We start from the raw sequence: 18,393 nt of genomic DNA on the forward strand, positions 1-18,393 counted from the left end.
TAGGCGTTTCCTATCTTTTACAGGCCGTATGGGTCGCCGTAGGGTTATAGGTCATAGTTATAAACTATTCATTCCTAGGTTTGCCGTATAGCCATGCCGTGGAGCGGTTCCAGGCAAACCATACGTCGGGCGTACGGTGGCCTTGCCGTATGTGCCACACCCTGCGGGCAACACAGGGCCCCGGCACGCCTCCCGTATTCTTGCCACACGGCAGCCGCAGGTTTCTGTCTCCACAAATTAAAAGTAAGCTGTGCGGCTACGCTAACATATGTGACTGCTACAGTATATGACCGTGAGAATGCTGCGGCGGACCTATAATTACTATTGGCCGTACATATTTGAGACCCTACCACTGCTGTGGCAAATGTAACTGAGGCGTCACAAAACAAGAGCAGTTATGAATCTGTCAACACAGCTTATATAAGAAGCCATCATGTGCAAATTTCTCACTCTTTCGTTTTGCAAAACTAGCCAATTTCAAAATCAAAATTTCCTCACAAAAAAGCCCTACGATCAAAATACCTTACCCAAAATTGGTGTGACTTTACATGGACACAAATTGTCTTTGCAATTAACAAAAACAAAACAAAACAAGAGATGTTATTAGTGATGTCGTTGAAACTGTTGATCTTAGCTTCAACATTCTTTAAGGGTCAACCTCTTTATGTTTTTTCACAATTCCATTAAAATTACAATTCAAACAGATAAAATTCAAATAAATACATGTGGAGAAATAAATAAAACAGAAAAAACGTAGGAGAAGAAAGGAAAATTATGCAACATAATTAACAAAGAAATGAAAGTAAGATGTTTGGTGGCATAAAAACCTTGAAGGATTTTTTGAGGCGTCAATCCTGCATACTGTTACAAAAAAAGTTGCAGTGACTATAATATATGAATCAATGATAAGATTTTAAAAATTAAAATATTGAAAAATACGTTGGCCAAAATGATAGGGTTTCTTTAAAAAATGGATATATTTTTATAGAGGAAAAACACTGAATTTAAGATATACTTACCCTGACATTCAGTTCCTGTTGAATCTACTGCAAATCCAGGAATGCATAAGCACATGTATGATCCCTCGTTATTTTCGCACATTCCATTAGCACAGAGATTCCCAGCATCGCACTCAATAATGTCTATACAGGAGACAATGGTATCGGTTATAAGATGACATCTTTCAAAATGTTGATACACTTTATCAAATTTGTACCAAAAAAAGGACACGCAAAGGAATGTGTCTTTACTTGAAATACATGTAGGCAGACATTGGAATATGTACGTCTTGGGTTTTTACAGTAAGATAAAATATTCATTATGTTTTAAGAGACGATGGAGCAGATTTGAATTTGGGATGGTAATTGGTTGGGGAGGGGGGATTGTGTAAAGATGAACCAATTATAGGGGAATTCCACCTTTATGGCAAGAAAGCAACTCTACAAGAAAGAAGCAAAAATCAGAAAAGCATACCTTCACAGTTGACACCAGTGCCATCTAGTTGGAACCCTACGTCACAGTTGCAAGTATAAGAACCGGCGGTGTTAAAGCATGTTCCTTTAGCACAGAGGGTGGAATCATCTTCGCATTCATCAATATCTGGCAGTTAAAGGAATCAAGAAATCCATACAGTATAACAACCGAATAATACTTACTCAACAAGGACATTTAATCCCCTGGACAATTACCCCCTGCAACTGCTCCAGCACAATTACCCCCATGACAATTACTCTGCCTGCCTTAGTGGATACCTCACTATGAAGTCCACCTGTCTTAAGTGGGCACTTATAATGCCTCCCTCTAGGCAGAAATACAGATTAATGGTGTCATTACATTTAACAATAGCGATAGCCATTGTTAAATACATTTTGAAATCTGTTAGACATACAACTTTCTTTTTTTCATGCACATCAGTAGATGTTTGGTTTAAACAAACCGCTATAATATTACGTTTGCTACATACATTTTATTCAATTTACTCTCAGATTACATTACACTGTAAACACATTTTGATCCGTTGTTTCATTAAATCATTAGTGTTCAATTGTTACTGCAATTTTATGGCCTTGCCAAATATTTAATTTGGGCTTCTTTCTCCAATATAATGTGCAATATACGAAATTACCCAATATTGTTATTTAAATCTCCTTCTAATTTTATGAACAACTTTCTTGATTTATATGAACGCTGTGTTTACATTTATAAGTGAAAAACTGAATTTGTACGGTTTAATTTCATCTCTTCCAATACATATTTCTATGCTTAATTTCAATTTGTGTACCGGTAATAGAAATGTTCATATCAATTGTTAAATACTTTCTGAACTCTTTCGCTCAAAACAACTTTCCATTTTTTCTTCTCCATTCTCTCCTTTTAACAATCTTGGTCTTTCAACATAAAAGTTTATTACTAGTTTACTACATTAAACAAATTATTTCGTTTTGCAATTTCGATTTATCTGATCAATGCTATATAATTTCTGCAAAAGTTAAACTTACAATATATATATTTTTTTTATATATTCTAAATTTGTTTGTAACTTGAAGATTTTCAGACTGCGAGCTGCTTGTTTGATGTGCTTTTACATTAACCAAACCAACATAATAATAGTATGTGTTAAAGAACTGGTCTTGAAAGGCCTAGTGTCTACAGTGGCCAATTTTCCTGTTTCCCTTTGGTAGCCTTGATAAACATGTCTTAATGAATATTAATACCAAAGGGATATGTTTATGCATGTTTTACGTTGTTACAAAATTCCCTTTTACATACCAATACAAGCAGTTCTTGCTCCATTTTCAATATATCCGTCATTGCAAGTACAGAAGAAAGACCCAATGGTGTTAGTGCACATTCCGTTAGTACACGGGACTGGATCATCGGCACATTCATCAACATCTGCAGCAAGAAAACAAACAATATAAAGCATATTATCATGTTCAGGTTTATAATCTTTTGCAGTTTATAGTATTCCAACATTATTCCCTTTCCCTCCACACATTATTGGGCCGTAAATTATGTATAATTTCCATGTAAATTAAGTAACAATGAAAATGTATTTGCTTTCATGGAAACTTCAATTTGAGTACAATATATTCTTGACAAGCCACTGACCAGACTGCCCAATTGTGATGTGCAAGGATGTAGTGATCTTATATTTCAAACACTTATAACTTTGACCATCCATGTCCACTCCCGATGACTCAAGCCCACACGGTCATGTATTTTTCCCTGACGTCCGCACCCCGGTGAATTAAGCTCACGCACGCCAGCTATTCTCCACTCCTGATGACGGATAGTCAACCTGTTCGAAACGTCGAGCCACTCCCGCCACTCATCCTCTCCAAGCGCTATAGTTCTCCTTAGAACTATAAGCTAAGAAAGATAACCAACAGTCCTTTTCAGGACTACAAACCCTCACAAAAGATTACCGAGAGTCCTTTTCAGGACTCCTCAATCCTCCCTCTCTCTCACATGGTGCACCCGCAAGCCTACTGTATTTCTTATTGTTTCAATTTACGTCATACTTTCACCATTGTGCTTCTCTTATTTTTCTGCTTCATGTAAAAAAACTACTTGCAAAAGTTGGACTGCCCTTTAAAGAGATATGGTCTGCAGTTTCTATAAGTAGTATGTCATAAATGCTACATCTGACACAGACTTTGCGGAAGTAGCATTCATTTGGGCAGAAGTATCACACACAGCAGATTTGATGTGCCAAAAAGAAATTCCTGTCCCTCTCTAATATTAGGGAAAATACCCAAATGGTGTCAATTCCCAAGGAAAACTCATGCTTATTTGTCCTTATGCCCTCCTTACCCTCTTGATTGACTATATTTTCGGCTCCTGAAACTCCAAAGCGCCGGTTATCTGGTAGAGCATTGTTGAACAACGATTCCAATACTGTGTCGTTGATATTTAGTGTTGTTTCAACATCTGTCCTGAAGTCTATGACAGCATAGGGACTGGTCACATTCACATCTGATATTGTAGCCATATATACAGATTCCCCAAGTTCTGAAATGCCTTGGAGAAACATCAGCATCTAAAGATAAAATGACACACATTCACATGAAATTGCATGTTCTTCAAAAGTCAAAAACAAAATTTTCCAGGGAGGGGGAATGGGGAGACCTTTACTTTCTACCTAAAAATGTGTGATTCAGACGTATTTTCACCAAGATAACCACGTAAGCCCATATTCTCTTCTCTAATATGAAACCATTATTATCATTATGGTTTTAACTAGATCAATCAGTACTGTTTTTTAGGAGGATGAATTTGGGGGGAAATCAGAGTTAATCTTCAAAAAGATTTGTCTTATTTTTTTGTTCAGCATACTGTTAAAAAGGACTTTACTTCTGTGAATTGAGCAGGGAGACAATTCTAGAAGGTATGGCAATTAAATCTAAGTGAAGGTGTAACAAAACATCTCTTTCTTTCCAGAGGTGGTGTTTAATTTTTATTCTTGTCGCCTGTGAATTCACACAACAAGGCACAATATATACAGGTGTATCTAAAGTGTAATAACAATCCCCCAAAACTATTTTCCATCTCACTATATTATTCAAAGTATGAGCTTCAATTATTGGTTCTGAAAAGAAAAAAATTCTAGTTTATAATCACTCTCAATAAACATAAAAGTAACTGGTGATGCACATGTACAAGTTATGATACAATAGAGGCCGCATGCAGTTTGATCTATTCTCTATTTCCAGTTTCAGTTTATTGTTTCATATTTTGAATACATCACATATATATCACATTTTGTAATGATTTCACACACAGAAATGGTTTCATAAAATTAAGTCTATTCTAAGACAGAGAATAAATCAGAAACATGAATTCTAGAGTCGCTTTCATTCAAATAATCTAACAAATTAAGTTATTTTAAACAAATATGCATTATCTGTACAAACTTGCATGACCTGTATACACGTTCAATATTTGTATGCCTTGGCAAACAACTACAACGACAACAACAACATCATCAAAAGAAAACATTTTGTTCATACTTCTAATCTGCTTGCCTATAGAATACCGGGTTAGGTTGATTTGATGTTGATTATATGCATTCTAGCTGTAGACAAATTACGGTTTCAGGTGATTGGTACACTTAACAAACAAAATGAATGTGGAACAGACTTACTGTTTAATCAATAATGAGTACATATGGAATTGACTTACGTCACGTTCAAGTTGCTCTTGATTTGTAGCAGATTCGATAATAGATGGATTGGCAGCAATTAAGGCACCGAGAATGGCTTCAAATCTTACCCTCAGTTGCAAGGTTAAGGACGCTAAAATATGATTAAAAAATAAAAGTTTGTTTTTCATTAGTTCTTGTAATTACTTGAAGGGGAAGTCCACAAGCATATATCATGTTGGTTTGACCCTATATAGCCAGGGCTATTTTGAAACTGCATAGCCCAGAATGCGGGAGGGGGGGGGGGATGGTTGGCCTCTTCCCTTAAAGCGTGAAAACTTTCATGCATGTCAGGTGAAGTGTAAAGAATACTATGGTAATTTCATTTTTTTAGAAAAATTCACTCATTTGCATATTTATGGTAATTTATGCATTTATGCTTATTAAGCCCCCCCCCCCCCCTCCCCTCCCCCAGGGTTATGTAGGGTTAAATGGAAATAAAAGGAACAGGTTAACTGTGAGATTATCTGTGATTATCTTGTTCATCCCCATTCACATTAAAGCTCAAAAGTCACAACTTGCAAGGAGGCGAGTGGCTCAGTGGTATTAAAGGCCTGAATCCTCATTACAAAGTCCCTAGGAGAGGACTAAAAGCGGTCGGTCCCCTGGTAAAAATAAACCATATCAACCCAAGCTACCCAAATCTAAGAGTATCATCAATTCATATTGGCCGATGAGATTGCGTTACCTTCACAGCTTCCTCCAATTTCAGCGAAGCCCTCAGTGCAGATGCACCTGAAGTGTCCCACAGTGTTGATGCATTCTCGACTGTCGCTACAGACACGAGTACTTTCTGCGCACTCATTTGTGTCTAGATAGTGGGTAAAACAAAAAATTGATCAAGTTTTGCTATCTATAAGGACCATTATTCATAAGGACCATTAACTATAACGTGTGACAATATATAAATAGCGAGCAAACCATAGGCAATTTACCTCGCTATTCATAAGGACCGCCATTCATAATAGTAATAAAAATAATGATATGTGTGGTTTGCATATAGCTTAATACCCCGATGATGATTCTAAGCCCTGTACAGATATTTAAACAATGCAGTATTTGTATAGCTATACAATTCTTCAGTGTCTTACACTCCAAGACAGGACATTGGAATAATTGCTGGTATCAAGATTTTACAAAAAGACAGACAATGTTTTACCTGTTGCCTCTGAAGAGAGTTTATACAACTGTTCCCCGTAAAGCAATGGGGTAATTTTGAACACCTATAATTATCCTGTTATGTGTACAGAAGTTGTAGGGACTTTATTTACCTTGTCTAATGATAGCAACAGTTCCTAATACAGGTATATTCAATTTCATATTAGAAAATTATTGTAAAGTGTAAATGAGATTTTTGGTAGTCCTTTAAGTTTCTGTTCCTCACTCATTTAGCACTGTTTGATGGTAAAATGAGAAAAGATCCTATTGAAACAAATTTGGTATTTTCTCAAACAATGTATATAAATGTACATCTAGTGGTATATAATAACTCTTTGATATTTAGAATGCTTGATTAATATTCTAGCACCGGCAGTGATACAGATTGGCGATCATAATTATACTGGACATGTACATGCAGTATGCTTGATTGAAAATGCTTTTAAATAACTGCCAAATTAATCATTTTTTTCACATACTTATAACATCACAAAACTTTATACTTTACTTTGTAAGGGATGAATAATTTAGTTGTTAACTGTACATGTACATGTAGTCTCTCTGTCACATGTACATGTATTTGCAGACGGTACAGCAAGAACTAAGGGACCTTCTCGTTTATACTGTACATCATCATTGACCAAGGTCAGTATTTTCCCTCTTACGAGGGATTACTGACTTTCGCGCCATGATGAGGCTCTCTCCCTCCACTTATTCTAATTTTCCCCGAGCGTCCTCCTTATTTACAATGATAATACAAAAACATAGTAATTCCATATCATTTACCATTGCAGGTCTTGGGTGAATCATTCTGGTACCCAGAACCACATGTACACATGAAATCACCATCTGTGTTCACGCACGAAGAGATATCCGGAGGACAGGTGTTTTGAACGTTGTCACATTCATTAAAATCTGTCAGGAATGATATTAATAACAATATTAATAATGATAATAATAACAATTTGATTTTTATGGGGAATAATACAGAGCCTCTGTAGTCTTCCCTTCAAACTACTAATATTTTCTCTGTCAGCATCATCCATTTATTTTGTGGTTTTCCTGTTTTCTATTGTATTCCCAAGAATGATGGGTAGTTTTACTACTAGAGATTATCTATGCCCTTTAACCCTGAAAATTGCTGGGCTATTTGAGGTCTTAATATGGCCCGGGGGGGGGGGGGGGGGGGGGGTGCATTATGCCCCCACCCTAAGATCTCGATCGCTGCAAAAATGTGCATGCATGTCAAGTGAAGTGTATAGAATACTGTGGTAATTTTTTTTTTTTTTTTAAATTCACACATTTGCATATGTATGGTAATTTATGCAAATGTCATAAAATTCACCTTTTTACCCATAAATCATATATTCTTTATATTTAAGCATTTCTTTTTCACTACATGTATTTGTTAGACCATTTGAAACAATAATATGACAACCAATTTGGAAGAGCTAGGTTATTCCTTTTTATGTTATCTCCTGTTTTGATAATTTTTTATGTATTTCATTGTTTTTTCAACTTTTGTAATTTTTTTGTTGTTGTATTTCTAACTACAATTTAACTACTTTGACTCCCAAAACAAACACCTAAACTTTAAACAAGACCCAATAACCAATGTTTTATCTCTTTTTTAGGAAATATGACATTTCCATATATTTTGTACACAAATCACAAAAATGAGCAATTGTTGGGTTGACATGCGAAGACAAAAGGTCATGTGACTTTGTAACTGTACGCCTGATTTAAAAAAAAAATTGTTTAAAGATGCGCAAACGATATACATAGGTAGGAAAGTTGTCAACAAGTAGAACAAATTGTGAAAAACAGAGTTAATTCATATGTATTCATATGAATTCCATACTTAATATGTGATTCATATACGATATTATGTTTGTTATTTACCATACCAGTAAAAAGATACCATACCTGTACAATTGCTATCCATATTCTCCCTCACGTAACCTTCGGAGCACATGCATTCATAAGAGCCAACCGAGTTGGAGCAGTTACTGTTTGGTCCACAGAATTGAAGGACATCACTGCATTCATCTTGATCTACATATCCATAGACATACATTGGATGGGAAAAGAAAGGATACAATATCGATTACAGATTATTTTTGGACGTACAAAGCTTGTTATTCTTAGTTTTGAGAAGGTTATGTTTCAAAATGTATTTGTGAACTACATGTTCGTAATGGGATTCAAGTCATTTTATTGAGCTATTATCATAATCATCATTTTTTTATTATTATTGTTATTATCAACATTATCATTGCCATTACCATCATTATAAGTATATCATTATTATTATTACCATTAATGTCATTATAATTATCACTATGAATATTATCATCATCATTTTTATTAATATTACTATTGTCATTATTATAATTATAATTATCCTTATTTTTCTTTGTTTCTTCTTCTTATCTTATCGTTATTGTCATTAATATAATCTTAATGATCCATACCTGAGCAGGATATCCCATCTCCCTCGTAACCATTGTTGCATTCGCACGAATAGTTTCCAAGAGTATTCACACAAGACGCTAGTTGATGGCATGTGAACAAGGATGGGTTCTGACACTCAATGATATCGGTACATGCCGCGTAGGGATCACCTTGAAAACCAGGCAGACAGGAACATGTGAACGAACCTTCATTGTCTGAACAGTCAGCATACACACCACACGGCGGGTCTACTTCACACTCATTGATATCTACATTAAATGACAATATGAACATCATACAGTGAGACCTGTCTACAAAGACTACTCAAGAAAAGCGATCTTTACATGTAAACCACTTGGTTTTTATGTATACCGGTAGGTTCTTGTATAGAGATATTGAATGCTTTGAGAGGCCTGGCTGTTAAATAGGCTCAAGAGAACACGCACACATCTTGCCATGACCCAGAGGCTTGCCTGGGTGGGCGGCGCACCGAGGGGTCATGGCAAGATGTGCAATTTCTTGTGAGCCAGACCTCAAATATTAAAGCAGTCGATATGTGTTTTAAATGCCAATTGAAGAAAAAAAAATCTACCAAGAATTCTTACCTTATCCTTTTATTGAGTAAAGATTGGTTAAAACATCACAGAAAATCTGAGACACTTTCTGTTAATCTTGGCTGGAAAGATGACTGAACGTTACAATCATTTACATTCATTGTGCATAATAATTACAATTAAATTCTCTAGGCGTTTTATATTATAAACTTGGATAACATAATCATAATCCAGAAAGATATAAATACTGAGTGCATGACAAGATAGGTCTAAATGGATTTCTTTAAAGTTTTGAAAGAAGATCTTTTTTTCCTAATTGTTATGAGTGGAGACTTCAACAGAGCAGGAGCTGATGTCACAATGATTTGGTTTTCTGTATATGTCCTTTCTATTCAGGTGGTCACTATGAAAAAGCAGGTTTCACTGAAATTAAGCCTATTATGATGTTATACATACACACACACATACATACATGTATACATGCTCTGTTCATCAATAGAGCTGTTTGCTAATTTTATGCTGACAAATCAGATGATTGCCATAGGCTTGCCAGACATGGCAACAAATAATGTATGCACATTGGATTCCATCTACAGTATAGCCGTACATAGGCCCTGACTTAAATAACTATTAACCAGGGGTTCTGCACAAATTTATATTCATTATCAAACCGGTCTATTACTGACAGACAGGCATTATTGACAGCAATAAAGAGGAGATTAAAAAGAGTATAAACACTATATATATATATATATACAATATGATTAATTGATAAATCAAGTTCATTGTTACTTTAATATTTATATTCATAGACTTTTTGACATGATTTGAATACATAAAATAATTCAATAAGTAAATGAAATGAAAATTTCATCAATGTAATACATTCATCCTAAGCACATATCCATTGAAAATGCAGATTAAAAATGGCAATTGATTTGACATGGTTTGTCAAATGTAACAATTGTTACAACTAAAAGCTATATTGAGACGTTAAATATTAAATGATAAAAAACAGAATACATTCAAGATATTATACAAGAGTAAAATTAAAATAATAACCATAATCTTGTATTGATATAGACATCTTTGTCTTAATATATGCGACTACAAAGAGATTGAGAGCAGTTATAGGAGAGTAAACTGTTCTTTTGTGTTTAGTCCTATTGCGGACCACTTGAAATTGTTGAGATGGAAGTAAAAGGAGAGAAGTTGTGAGGTAAAAGGAGAGAGAGGTATTCTTTTGTGAGTAAATGCCTGAAAAAGGCTGGTGAACCTAGGAATGAATCCGGAGAGGGGGAAAGAGAGAGAGAGATATTTGTTTTTAAATATTGTATCTACTTACTTGAGCAACTTAGACCATTCCCAGTATAACCTTCAAGGCAGGTACATGAGAAGGACCCATCTGTGTTGTTGCATGCAGCATTCTCATCACAAGGAGATTGATCACACTCATTATTATCTTTTAAAGAAAGTGAAAATTTGGATGGATTAATTCTTATAGCATGTACACACTACAGGAAAAATAAACGAAAATTTCATTAAGAAATGTTGTATAAACTATCAAGTATTATTATACAGCGAAAGGAGCAGCATACTACCTGTAGACGACATCATCGTATACGGAAGTTAATTTCAACAAAGTCAGTTTATATGACAGGTTTCCAATCACTAGAGCATTTCCGCGCACATTCTGTTGAATCTTTTTTTTTTCCCTCTCATATATTACTCATTTCTCGCATAATGTCTTTACATTTGTATGTATTTGCATTTAATATGTTAAAATGTGTACTTTTTTCAAAGGAATTAGAAAATAAAAGAATCTGAAATGTCGTACCTACACAGCTGAAGCCATTACCAGAGAAACCTGGCATACACATACAATTGAAAGAGCCATTTGTATCCATGCAATTCGCGAAGACGTGGCATGGGGACGTAGAAAGGCACTCATCGGTATCTATATGAGGAGTACACACAGCATAAAAAAAGAACAAAGAGTGAGATGTGGAAGTGGGTACTCTCAGAGTTTTTCATATCGGAGTGGGTGTTCGTCAGGGATCAGTCTTATCTCCACTGCTGCTCGCTACTGTGGTCGATTTTTTTTATTGGAACCAGGAAATAAAGATGTGCTATGGAAATGTCGTTTGCAGATGATTAAGTTTTGATGGCTGAATCAATGCAGCAGCAGGTTAGGGATTTCACTGGAAGTTCATTTGGACGGACGGACAGACAACCCAAATCTCCTACAAAGTTCAATATTTGTGCTGTATTGGGCTCTTTAACTTACCTCAAAGTCGGGTCTACTCCACATTCTTGTAAAATAATGTTATACAATCACTTAATAAAATAAATTATGATAGTATTGGGGTAATTGTGTGCTTTATTTTATTTAAAGTCTGGTTGTGGGCCAAAAATAAAAAAATAAAAAAATTATGCCTAAAAGAATAAAAGAAAATAATTTTGTGTAGTTTGTTTCCATGTCAGCTGGAGAAGAACTTGAATGGGATAGGAGAGAAAAAATACATTAATATTATTTCTATTTCTAAATCAATTTCTTTTCTTCATTTTTTTCAATGATATTTATGCTAAACTTTTGTTCGATATTTAAAATCTTTCTCATGCCTGCATCTACCAATAATTTGTTTTTCTCCTGGACTATTATGTCTCTTTCCTTTCAAAAGTTTGACCAATAAAGTGAGGTTGAAATTAAGTGCCTTACTTGTACACATTGCTCCATTTTCCGTGTAGCCATCATTGCATAAACAGGAGAAGGACCCTTCTGTATTGGAACATGCAGCATTGGTATCACAATCTTGAGTACCATCAAGACATTCATCCCGATCTAAAATAATATAAAGAAAAACAAAATCGATCAACGCTTCTAATCATCCGAGTACTAAGTCATATAAACATGATGGAATGAATTCAAGTGAAATCTTGCAGATCATTCCTGTCTGGCACATTGCCACTCCAGGCACTCCGTTATTATTACTCCGGCTTTAGAACAACTGCCATCACTGTGCTTGAATAATATGCACTCTTCTGAAAAAATCAAGGGTGTTTTGATTTAAGCTGTGGTGCGAAACCATTGTCAAAACCTCCATAACAAACTTATCTTAACCCTATTTAGCCCAGGCTATTTTAACAGTTGGGTTGCTTTCTTTGTCTCTATGAACAGTCATTCATTTGCCACACATGCAACTTTGCACAAACGAATAGGGACCAATTGATATATGGATTGCTACATGTGTGTCCAAAACAATCCAGGCTTTGCACAATTTCCCATTTCCAGGGTCGAATAGCTCCATAAACAACACTTAAATAATCTTGCACTGAAAACAGTTAAATAATCTTAAACTCTTTTGTTTATCTACCCCATGCTAAATACTATGTGGCACAAGGAGAATATTTGTGTGGCATATAAAGCGATAATAACAGATATTGAACATGAAGATGAGTACTATATACTAATATAAACAAATATGTGTTTAGCCGTAATTATACAAATAATTCAAGTGCGCATGTGCATAGTAAATAAACACTGTACGCAGGTTAAGTCACAATATGATAATGGATTAGACTTGTGGAGTTCAACTAGTATAACTAAACAGCATAATGCACTTCTCAGTGCGTGAATCAATTTCCTTGCCATTTGGAACTGCATGTATTTTATCCTAATTTTAATTTGTATGTGCCAAAAGTGAGAAACCATGTCTCCAATGAACTTTACAATTTTTCGCCCAAATTGAGTTTAGCATAAAAAGTATAGCTCACTATGTTTACAAGTAGAGTGTACTTTAGCTTCACAATGAATCAATATCATAAGGCCAAATATAAGTACAGAGGGGGGGGGGGGGGGTTAATGTTTTATAAATGTGATGTCTATGTAACGTTAATAAAAAAAGAAATGCATATTTAACAAAAAAATTGAAGAGATGCAACTTAAACAGAATTGTTCTGGCAGCGCATAGTCATTTGATAAAAAAGAATGATTTCATCTTCCATGTGTATTAGTTTATTTCATAACAACAGTTTTACCTGGATATTGTCACATTTTTGGCCCTAATTTCATGGAATTTACATAAAGGAATAATACAATCAAGGCCTACCTGAACAACTTCTTCCGTTTACATCGAGCAAGAAGCCCGTTACACAGGAACAGACGTATCCTCCTGGGATGTTATCGCAGTCCATTTCGCAACGATTCTCCCCAAGGCATTCATTGACGTCTGTGGGAAATAAGAGGGATAAATAAACACAGATATTGAATCACATTAAATTTTGCTATTAACCGTAGAACAAAATTAAAACATAAAATTTGAAAATACAATGTACATGTATATTCAAAAGATACCAAACCGGCAGCTGCTCAATAACGAATCCCAAAGTCATGTACAGTTTTTGTAAGCACTTACTAGATTTTGTTGATATTTGGATGTAATGGGAACTATCAGATGCCTTTTAATGGAAAATTGTGCCAGAGTTTCAATAAAATGAATCACACTTGACTGCTCTCAGACAAATAATTTGATTAGTGAGTTGCACATATATAAGAAGTGAACAACAAATAATTAGAACCGTAACAGAAAGATGATACACAATATTTTTGCAACAAGCTTTTGTCACATGTTATACCATGAACTCCAGTTGAAAATATGTCTTCTCTGAGGTGATGGGCATAGCAGTTTTTTCTCAGGGGTATGGCCCAAAAGAAAATAGTCACCATGCCATTTAACCAAAATCTTTTACTGTATTGGTGCCTCAAAAAGAGTGCATGGTATTTCGATATATATCCCTCATTAACAAATGAAAAATTAAAAGTGTTAACTATTTAGAAATGCATCTGAAAATAAATATCCACTTATACCTAATTAGTCAAAACGAGCACATACTAAGCTCACAAAAAAGTGCAGCCCATTTCACAGTGGCTGCAGTGGCAATATCATGACAGGCCTATCAATGGCTTGGAACAGTAATATAAAAGGCTTTACCCCGGTTGACGCCATGCAAACTCCATTTTGGGCTTCATGGTGGAAGTATTATACGTGAGCCATCTGTAGCCCTTAAAGACCTTGCACTGGGACTTTTTAGAAGTAGAATATATGTGTATACGCAGGCAAGTATCTGCTTACTTGGAGCCCTATATATGTTTTCAAGTATTGTGGAGTTCAGAACATACAATCCATTGTCACTTGCATTACCCATGTCATTTTACTTCACAAATAGTCTTATCTTAGATCTAGTATGGCTAATACCTAACAGCGGGACTGCACTACTTGTAGCTACTTGCGCCCTCTATATAACAAACAATGCCTAAGCGACACGTTGTTCCCCCACGGTCCCCTTTTTCTTACGTTAATTGAGAGCTGATTTGATGATTCCCTCCTAGCCAAACTAGTGCAGATAGGCTTTAACCCTACGTTAACTGGGGGGGGGGGGGTCAAATTGACCCCCCCCTGTAGAAATTTCGCGACTACTCCGAAACCGCGGCAGATATAAAATTTTCCTTTCATGACTTTTTACTTTTGAGTCTTACGCATCTTTTAAAATGATTTTTTTGAAAATCGGACCTACGGTTACAAGGTCACGTGACCTTTTGTCTTTGCATGTCAGCCCGAAAATCGCTCATTTTCGTGATTTGTGTACAAAACATATGTAAAAGTCATTTTTCCTAAAAATAGATAAAACATTGGTTATTCAGTCTAGTTTAAAGTTTAGATGTTTGTTTTGGGGTCAAAATAGTTGAATTGTAGTTATAAATGAAATAAAACAACAAAAACAATAAAATACATAAGTTAAAAAAACAATGAAATACATAAGAAATTATAAAAACAAGAGATAACATAAGGAATAACCTGGCTCTTCCAATTTTTTGTGTTGTATTATTATTCCAAATGGTCTAATAAATATATGTAGTGAAAAAGAATACGTAAACATGAATAATCTATGATTTATGGGCAGAAATGTGAATTTGATGACCTTATTTGCATAAATTACCATAAATATGCAAATGAGTGAATTTTTCAAAAATTTGAAATTACCATAGTATTCTACACACTTCACTTGACATGCATGCGAATTTTCGCGGCGATCGGCGGTGAAACGGCCGAGATCTTAGGGGGGGGGGGGGGGTCAAATTGACCCCCCCCCCCCCCCCCCCAGTAAAAACCTGGTCTGAAATAGCCCAGTTAAAATAGGGTTAATAAATACTTACATATGGCCGGCAATATATAAGGACAAAATAGGTTGGTATTTTTCATACCTGTGCAGTTGTTTATAGTTGAATTGAATTCATATCCAGTCTGATCGCATACACAGATTTCCCCGTCCGTAGAATTAATGCAGACACCAGAGCCACATTCGAGGTCACAACTTTCAGTAACTGCAATATTCATATTAAAGAATTTCAGATCAAAAATATTACAGTATTGGGTAGCCACAACTGCTATCATTATCAGCCCCGCATTTGTTCCTAGGATACCTCGGTTGAGAGTGTTGACACCTTAAGAAATTGTGTCTGCACAAAAGCCTAATTGATCCCATTTAAAGGGAAAGCCAACCTTTGTAATATTTTTATTTCTATGAAAACAGAAAACTAAGAAAAAAAAAGGTAAAAGTTTGAAATAAATCGGAATAAGAAAAATATGAATATTTGACATATAAAATCGCTACATCTGTTTCAATATGAAATTGTCAAGTTGGTCAGTGAATATTGACAAAATCTTAATTTATGTCAGGCTCGTCAGTTAACTGCCTTCTACATTGGGGTAGTCACTTAAAAAGATATTGTGGGTAGCATATCATTATATTATTTTTTGCGAATAGAGTTGCATTAATATCACAATTGAATGACACGCACCATTAAAACTAAAACAACAACCGCATCAGATCATATACGTTGGAATATTGAGTCATTTTGGTAGTTTGTAGCGATATTCCAATTGACTATTACAGGAGCTTTGCTACTGCTAGAGTGTAAGGTGGGGATGACCTCCTACTCAATTATTTTGGGTTTTTCTTTTCAGGAAGGCATATTTAAGGGCCCGATTGATCATATACGGTTTTTCAAATCGGCAACAACAACTTAATTTTTCTTTTAATGCTATATTTTCAATGCAATGCAGTGTCTCTGGAAACGATATGCAGTATGTGAGAAGGGAATTTGTCCAAAAGTTGGGAAAATTTCAAATTTTGATAACAAAACATAACATGTGTTGCTAATTTATGAATTATAATGCATACTTGCCCTCCTAAAATCTGTGATATCGAATGCAAATGATCATGCATACTAAACTACAACGTTTTCGACTCCTATAATACCTTTTTAATTCAGACCTACTATATTGTGTAACTCAGTATGCGAGCCTATTCACTTCATTACAAGCTATGCTCTTTATTAAGGCTTCCTACATTGTACATTGTATTACCTTGCCTGTCATATCTATATATTTTGAAACTTCTATTTTCCGTACATGTATACTTGATTTGAAATCTTTATTTTTTTGTTGCAATCTACCCTAATACACTTGTATGAAAAGAAAAAAAAAAGTTTTTTTAAAAGTAAATGGGGAACAAATACACTTCAAACTTCAACTAAAATGGGCACATGGTGTGCATAATTTAGTTTCCCTTCTTATCATGCATGTGGTATACTCGTTACAGCTCTGAATCAAGAGCTGTCCAGCACGTCAAACCACAAAATGAGGGAGGGGGATTTCAAAGGGTTAACAAAAGGAAATACATACCCATGCATGTCTTGTTATCATTCATAAGAATAAAGCCTGAAAAACAACTGCAGTTGAACCCAGGACTGTCATTAATGCAGCTCTGCTGACAGTCATGAGTTCCCAATGTACATTCATCGATATCTGTGAAAATAGAATAGCAACAACAAGAACAATAAGAATAACAATGACAGTTAACAAACATAAAGTAATAATAATGTTGTTATGTTAATAATATGTCTTATTTTACCAAGGGTAGCCTCATCAGTATTTACACTGTTCTCCTTAAGGGACCTGCAATCATATAATACACCCCGGCTTTAGCCAAGCTTCCATGATTAAGGCGCACAAGCACTCAACAAATTTCTTCTTACCAATAATAACATTAAAAAACAATTATAATGATAGCAGTAATATTAATATAAATATCATTCATAGTATCATTATACAATCTACATTATTTGTCTCTGTATGTTTTTTGGTTATCTCTGTCTGGAAATAAATTAAAATAGTACTGCTCTGACTTGAATGGTGATGCGATATGGGCCACACATAGACCATGATTGGTTGATAGTTTGTCACATGATTGAAGTGCACCAATCATCTCCAAATGCAATTTGTGTATAGCTAGAGTATGTGACGTCACCCTAAAAAACCTACATGGTATTCTATGGGTTAGCGGCTAAGAAGTTTGAAGAAAACAAAGGATAACCTAAAGCACCTATCACGGAACGCAAGTACGCCTTAGCTTTCATGCGGCCCTTGTTCTATGCGAACACAGAAACATGCATCGACTAGTCTATTTTCTTTGTATCTCTTTGTAAAACAAATATTTGGACCTCATATTTTGAATCCAGTACAACAGGGTACCCCTTCCGTCAAAACAAAAAATGTTTTGGTGATTGAGTTAAGGGTGCAAAAATACAACAGTGGAAATGGCTTCAATGGACAAAGTTGCACGGCATTTCTACATGAATATGTGTACAAGATTTTGGCAATTTTCTTCAATTTTTTAATGAGTTTTTCTTTCATGGACTTATTTGTACCTCTTTCCATAACTAGATAGGTACCATTTCGGTTTGGGTTGTGGCATCCAAGGGATGTACAAATACCACGCCCATTGTCAGTTCAAACTGGAAGGCTGCCATAGCATCACATGGCTCACACCTATTATCAATGTCCATGACTTTCCATAACTTATCATAATTAATTATTTTTCCATGACTATCTAGGTTTTTCCATAATTTATAAGAATATAGAATTTGTGATAGCTACATGTACATATAGGTCTTTATAGCTA

General features: G+C 35.1%; 1 protein-coding gene across 5 annotated transcripts in view; it reads right to left on the reverse strand.

Moving 5' to 3' along the window:
* LOC105443780 (fibrillin-1) overlaps positions 1-18,393 on the reverse strand; it is a 70,300-nt gene that overhangs the window by 20,879 nt on the left and 31,028 nt on the right. For all 5 annotated transcript variants that reach the window (XM_030989027.1, XM_030989028.1, XM_030989024.1 and 2 more), the window contains 15 exons: positions 17,115-17,237; positions 15,632-15,751; positions 13,479-13,598; positions 12,089-12,211; positions 11,207-11,326; positions 10,715-10,831; positions 8,836-9,084; positions 8,288-8,416; positions 7,148-7,276; positions 5,892-6,014; positions 5,185-5,297; positions 3,817-4,042; positions 2,770-2,895; positions 1,474-1,599; positions 1,020-1,142 (listed from right to left, as the gene is read on the reverse strand). In XM_030989027.1, coding sequence (XP_030844887.1) covers positions 1,020-1,142; positions 1,474-1,599; positions 2,770-2,895; positions 3,817-4,042; positions 5,185-5,297; positions 5,892-6,014; positions 7,148-7,276; positions 8,288-8,416; positions 8,836-9,084; positions 10,715-10,831; positions 11,207-11,326; positions 12,089-12,211; positions 13,479-13,598; positions 15,632-15,751; positions 17,115-17,237 — 2,067 coding nt within the window. The remainder of the gene's footprint in view (positions 1-1,019; positions 1,143-1,473; positions 1,600-2,769; positions 2,896-3,816; positions 4,043-5,184; positions 5,298-5,891; positions 6,015-7,147; positions 7,277-8,287; positions 8,417-8,835; positions 9,085-10,714; positions 10,832-11,206; positions 11,327-12,088; positions 12,212-13,478; positions 13,599-15,631; positions 15,752-17,114; positions 17,238-18,393) is intronic.

This window comes from Strongylocentrotus purpuratus, unplaced genomic scaffold, assembly GCF_000002235.5.
Source record: "Strongylocentrotus purpuratus isolate Spur 01 unplaced genomic scaffold, Spur_5.0 spur5_scaffold_18, whole genome shotgun sequence".
NCBI classification, from domain to species: Eukaryota; Metazoa; Echinodermata; class Echinoidea; order Camarodonta; family Strongylocentrotidae; genus Strongylocentrotus; species Strongylocentrotus purpuratus.